Source organism: Pyxicephalus adspersus, chromosome 4 (genome assembly GCF_032062135.1).
Source record: "Pyxicephalus adspersus chromosome 4, UCB_Pads_2.0, whole genome shotgun sequence".
In the NCBI taxonomy this organism is placed as follows: domain Eukaryota; kingdom Metazoa; phylum Chordata; class Amphibia; order Anura; family Pyxicephalidae; genus Pyxicephalus; species Pyxicephalus adspersus.
The window spans coordinates 143,840,243-143,846,242 of NC_092861.1; the positions used below are offsets into that span (position 1 = coordinate 143,840,243).

Below are 6,000 nucleotides of genomic sequence, written 5' to 3' on the forward strand. Positions count from 1 at the left end.
TGGGAGTTGGGGAATGGTTTGGGAAGAATATCCTTATTGTGATAGTATTATGTAGAGAATAACAATGTAGGGAATTATTGTATTCTGTTTCTTTTAGTAAGTAGATTGTAAGCTCTTCGGGGCAGGGTCCTCTCCTCCAGTGCCACTGTCTGTATTCGTCTGTCATTTGCAACCCCTATTTAATGTACAACGCTGCACAATATGTTGGCGCTATATAAATCCTGTTTATTAATAATAATAATAATAATAATAATTATAAAAATACACAACTATAGGCAATAGGTTTGATTTACTAAAGGAATAGAGGCTGTTCACATAGCAATGAGAATTATGTTTTTAAAAGGGAAATTTCACTGAGCTTAGCAATGAGATGATAGTCTGATAACTTCAACCATCCAATCATGCAAGAAAAAAGGCAAATCAAGGTCATAATTCACCTCGACAAATGAACAGCTTTTAGCAAACCACCCCCAAACAGTAGCAGCAGACGACAGCCACCACAAATACTGGACAAATATTTCCGGAAATCCAGCCTATCAATTCCCTGAGAAGTAATTTCCATGAAAACATAAAGTTAAGGGATTTTTGTTTAAGCGCATTGATCTCATTGTTACTTTTCCCTGACTTTTTCCATCTAATGGAGTTTATATGATTATAATTAAATTTTTAATGAAGAATGATAAAATGTATTCCAATGCTTTTGCTTGTTTACAGCAAAAAAAGTAAAAAAAAAGAAAATCTTCCTTATTGGCAGAACCATAACACTAACCTTCAGGTTGGCATGAGTAATAAAAGGCAAATGCCAAGGACGGCGAGATTAACTGTTCGTGGAGTGACGCCATGCTTAGTTAATAACAGCTCTTATCGTGACTTTGGATAAAAAGTAAAATGTTATCACCAGGAACAAAAGCCACAAGGTTCACTTCTATTTACTCTCTATTCTAATGTAAAAGTGGCACAGGTTTGCCGTACGCTGACCCGGGGCAGATGCTTGTAAACAATCGCGTAAGCCGCAGCCAATCTAGTCGCGTGGAGTGTCCATTAAGTGGTTTATCTTCTATCTGGAAATGTACTTATCTTCATTTAAATACAGCTATCGGTCTGTTTTGTATTCTAATGGCTGTGCTGTGTAAGAAAACCTGTTGTGTACATTACAGGTTTCCACAGATTGCGGGGTATAGCTGCGGCGGGTAATGCGTAAGTGCTGAGTTAATGAAAATAAAAGATTAGAGACGTGCACGGTTTATACGTACATCGGTACTCTTGTGCAATAGGAAAGGGACATATTAACAAATAGTGCAATCATTTGCTATTGCGTTTGCTTGTGGCCCAGGTGTCCAATATTGTATTTCTTACATCACCATTAATCTTTTTGTGGCCACTAAGGGGTAAATGCATGAAGAATAATTGATAAGGTCCTAATTAGCTCTTTAAATCTCTAAATACATTGCAGGTGCTTCAAAACAAAAAATATGCAAAGTCTTTTAGCTCATTTTACTTAGCAATCAGCCACATCCCAAGTACAAAAGCTGTCACTATGCTGCAACAAGTCCGAACTAAAACTTTTCAATTAGCAGGGAGAATGAGCTATAGTTCTGACCCAACAGGTTGCATGTTGGACCTTGGTAAAGTGACCTTGTTAAATTGACCACTTTGCTGCATGCTGGCACAGCACAGCCTTTTTTCCGCTTAGGTTGTGACTGCTTTCCATAGAAAACCAACTGTGCAACTTTGCATTCCTTTTGTTTTGATGTACCTGCAGCATATTTAGCTAATTAAAACTAAAGCTGGGATTTTAAGCTGATATAAAACAAGAAGTTATCTTAACTTTATATATTAATTAAATATTTAATTAAAGCAGAGATCTTTATTAAACCCATTGCCCCTATGGGGTAAAAGAAGAAACAGATTTTATTGCAATGCTTACCTGCAGTATATCTTACAATAGATATACGTGCCTACAGTGGATTTGGGGTCATGGTTGTGCTTCTTGGGATTGGAGACTCATTCTAAAGCTTTTGGCAGAAAAGCCAGATGACATATATGTATTTCAACTGGTCATTCATTTCTGAATCTCTTCGTGTGAGCAATAATGGTATAATGGCATCATACCAATACAAACCTCTATACACATAACAATATTCTGCAACACAGTGTAAAGAGCAACAGTAATGCAAAAAGCTGCAATCTACTTGAACTAAATGGAAATGCTCTCTTGATCTGATTATGGTATACGGCTGTGTTACAACGCCTTGCACATGTTAATTGCACTCTGCACTGTCCTACTGAATACGTATGTTTTCCTTTAAAGCTTTCATTCTCTTCAATCCATATATTGACTGGGGAAAGGGAGCATGTGACATGTATTTTTGAATGCCTTTCCTTCAATACAGAGAGGAACAGCAGAATATTCAAGAGGTCACTTTGAACCAAACACAACAATATATATGTGATGGTGCTGGTGATAGGAAGAGGGCCTTTAACATGCACCTGTGGAGTAATTCGTCCTCGAAAATCACAATACGGATTCTGAAGTCACAATGCTAATAATTTCTAACAATTTGCAGCAACTTTTTATAATCCAATGTCAGCAAGAAACCAAATCCCTGCTGCTACAGGATTCAGGGATAAGTAATCAGTGATTTTAGTGCTTCTGTTTTGTATTTTAAGGATGAATTGCTCCATAATACCTGCAGCTACATTTTTTTTTATTAAGGGATTGTTTTAAGCTTTTTATTTGCTTCCTAACAATATTGACAAGCTCAAATATCAATAGCCTGGCTACATGTTCACTTATACCCAGCTAGATATAGGAGACAAATGATGCTTGGAAGCTTGTCTGGTTTTTGAAGGCCTAACTAATAAAATAACCAGAAGGAAAGTGTTGGTAGAAACCAGTCAGAATCAATCTTGTACTGGTCAGTAAAGGTAGGTCTGTCTCGTTGCAGTGGGCGACTGCACTGTGTACTTAGCTGCTTGAATTTTTTACTTGATTTGGGTGGACTTGATTACCATTTATACTTGGTCCATCAAAACATTTGGCATTCATGGCCAGCTTCAATACATGAGAATTAAAGAAAGAATTCGAGTATTAAAATTCATGGTTCTATAACAACGTATTGATTGAGTATACATATTTTGTGATAAAAAAAATTAAGCACCAACCTTGAATTGTCCTTTTGAAAAAAGCCTTACAGGCCTCACATGAAGCCACCCCATAATGGTAGCCTGACGCTATGTCGCCACACACCAGACACAGTCTTTTGGGCATTGCATTGAGCATGTATTCACATTTGGTCTGTGAATCTTCGGCAATGGTGCTGGAGCAGTCATCGTACCGTTTCCTGACAGGCCCATTGCCACCAAGACCTGCGGCCGAAGGGTAGAGTGGTGGCGAGTCTAGTCCATTCTGATGCCCGTTCATGGTGGAACTGTAGCTCCCGCTGGCGTCGGAGGAGCCACCTGGGCTGTGGTGGTTGATACTGTCCGTCAGGGAAGCTGGACTTGAGGGTTCCGTCTTGATGTATGACGAGCAGCTTGAATCAATGTGTCGATCTTTGCTTGACATTCTGCAGAGAAGCCTGCATGGTAATAAGGAGGAGAGAAAAGAGAAGACTCCGTTTAATAAAAAGCAAGCTTCCTTTTCTTTAAGATTGCTCTGTAGGGGCTAAAGACTGCACATCATTCATCCATCAGTCAATAACTCTTGTTGTACATGAAGGTAATCAGCATAAGGCCATGACAGAGATTTAGCAATGTTACAGACAGACGGTAAACAAAAACTTTAAAAAGCACAAATCCCCTTTCCCAAAGGTAAGACCACTTGTCAATCGCAAAACTGTACATGCAAGAAGGAGAACGCGCTGCGGTACTGGAGGCTTAACCAAAAATGGGAATGAAACTGTGAAAAGGATAGCGCAAAAACATGTAAATTCCGATATCATGAAATTGATTATGGTATTTTGGGCCATCTCTATCATTATTGCAGTACATTCTTCAATACGGGTGTGAAACCATGTCATTTTTTTCTCAATGACGATACAAGAAAATAATTTATAAGAGAAATCCAGACAACATATGGACAGATTGTTACAGAATATGATTTAGACTTCATTGTAAATACATTTTCATGTTTTGCTTGTGTGAAATTATGTTAAGATATCGTTGCTGCCTTAATGATGTTCCCATGTGGATATCCAGTCTAATCCTCCTTGCTTTACAGATTTAAAGTGTCTGCAAACTAAAATGTAAAAGTTAGGGGAATAATTCTCTGTTTCTCACAGTAAAAATCGTGGTCCTTCACAAGAGAGTTTAAAATAATGTTGAGTTCTGCTCAGTCTTCAAATCTACAATCTGGAGTGATTTAAACCCAACAACTCATGTTCCCTATATTCTCCAATTCTTTTGCTCTAAACTGATTTCAATTTATCTTAGACAATGGCCTCAAATAACCTGCAAAACATCAGCTTTGCAACAAAATGTATTCTTATGTATTTATATGGCTTGGTATGTCCTCTTCTAGATGGCTGGTGGCCACCATAGGAAGTAGAGGCCCACCATAGGAATTAAGCAGGAATGCAAGCACAGTAGAAGCTGGACATTGGCGGTAGTTTTTGCTGTTGCAAATACCTCAAGACAAAGCTAAAAAATTGTTACCAAGGTAGGTGTACGAAAAATGATCAACATACTTTTACCAAGAGTAAAGTCATCCTATAAAGCTTGCCAATGTTGACCAACATCAAAGTGAGAAAAATCCAAGAGAACTCAAGTACAAAAAACTTGCACCAACGGCGTTTCTAATGCACACTAGTGCTTGAAGCCAGCTCACCTACACATCTAAACTTACCTAACACAATAACATACAAACTCCATGCAAATAATATCATTGGTCACCCCACGACACCAGTACTGCTAGGCAAGATTGTCTTGTGCTTAGCCTGCAAAGAAACTCTATTCAACATGTGACTTCTTCATTTAATTACTCACCAACCTTCATCCGTTAACACTAATTAGTGCCCTAGAAGTGGTTTGCCTTTGCTTACAGACGAGTCTTAGGGCAACATATGAAAGAAAGTGGTCTAGCTCTGACTTACAGCAGCTCTGTGAATTCCTTTTAATTTAGAGCACTTACAAAACCACTTTTTACCTTATAATTACTGGACTGCTCTCACATACATTATGATCTTAGGCTACAGTTAGGAGTTATTAGGGTACTAAAATACGCTCCCTTTTTACTCTCTCTCCCCGGCAGTGAATTTTATGCAGCCATGATTAAAACATTCATTCAGATTCATCCCTCGCAACCGGGCTTTCACCGGATAGTGCAGACTCCTCTGTTTGTAACAATGCCAAGCTTTTTATCTTTTCTTGTCTAGTTACCGCTTGTGTTTTCTGTCCATAGGGTGGTATATGGTGTCTTTGTAGACTAGGTCACTTGGAGTAAGGTCTTCAGAAATTTACGGTGTTAAGACATCCCTTTTGTAGCTACTTATAGTTTTTTTAGTGTTGCATATTCCTAATACGTTGCTTATTCTTGTTGTTTATTCTGTTTATATCTGTATTTATCCCAGTTATTAAGGCTATCCTGGCATGTTGGATATCTTGGTTATGTTAATATCCTAAAGCCCAAATGAACCTTAACAAGAAAAAAACAATACCAGTCGCATATAGGATATTATTTTTTCAAAAGCAGCTACAGTCTAGGTAGAAAAGTATATCTCCTGATTGCATACTGCAAAGCAGTATGTAGAGTCCAGATATTCCCCCGGATATGATTGGAGACCTATAGCTCTGTTTCAGAAAAAGGCCAGATTTTCTCAACCAGGGTTCCTCCAGAGGTTGTTAGGGCTTCCTTGAGGAAATTGGCAAATGTGTTCCTCTCGGGTCAGTTTAAGTGACACCAATGACCTTTTTGGCTATCTGTAAGGGTGACATTCTTCCCAATGGCCAGCAATGTAAAAGGAATTCTTCCCACTGACCACCACACTAATATACTATAAG

At 38.3% G+C, this 6,000-nt stretch overlaps 1 protein-coding gene across 5 annotated transcripts in view; it reads right to left on the reverse strand.

Annotated features, from left to right (window-relative positions):
• The window catches only part of ESRRG (estrogen related receptor gamma), a 371,154-nt gene that overhangs the window by 100,881 nt on the left and 264,273 nt on the right, over positions 1–6,000 (reverse strand). For all 5 annotated transcript variants that reach the window (XM_072409871.1, XM_072409873.1, XM_072409868.1 and 2 more), the window contains one exon: positions 3,166–3,581. In XM_072409871.1, coding sequence (XP_072265972.1) covers positions 3,166–3,581 — 416 coding nt within the window. The remainder of the gene's footprint in view (positions 1–3,165; positions 3,582–6,000) is intronic.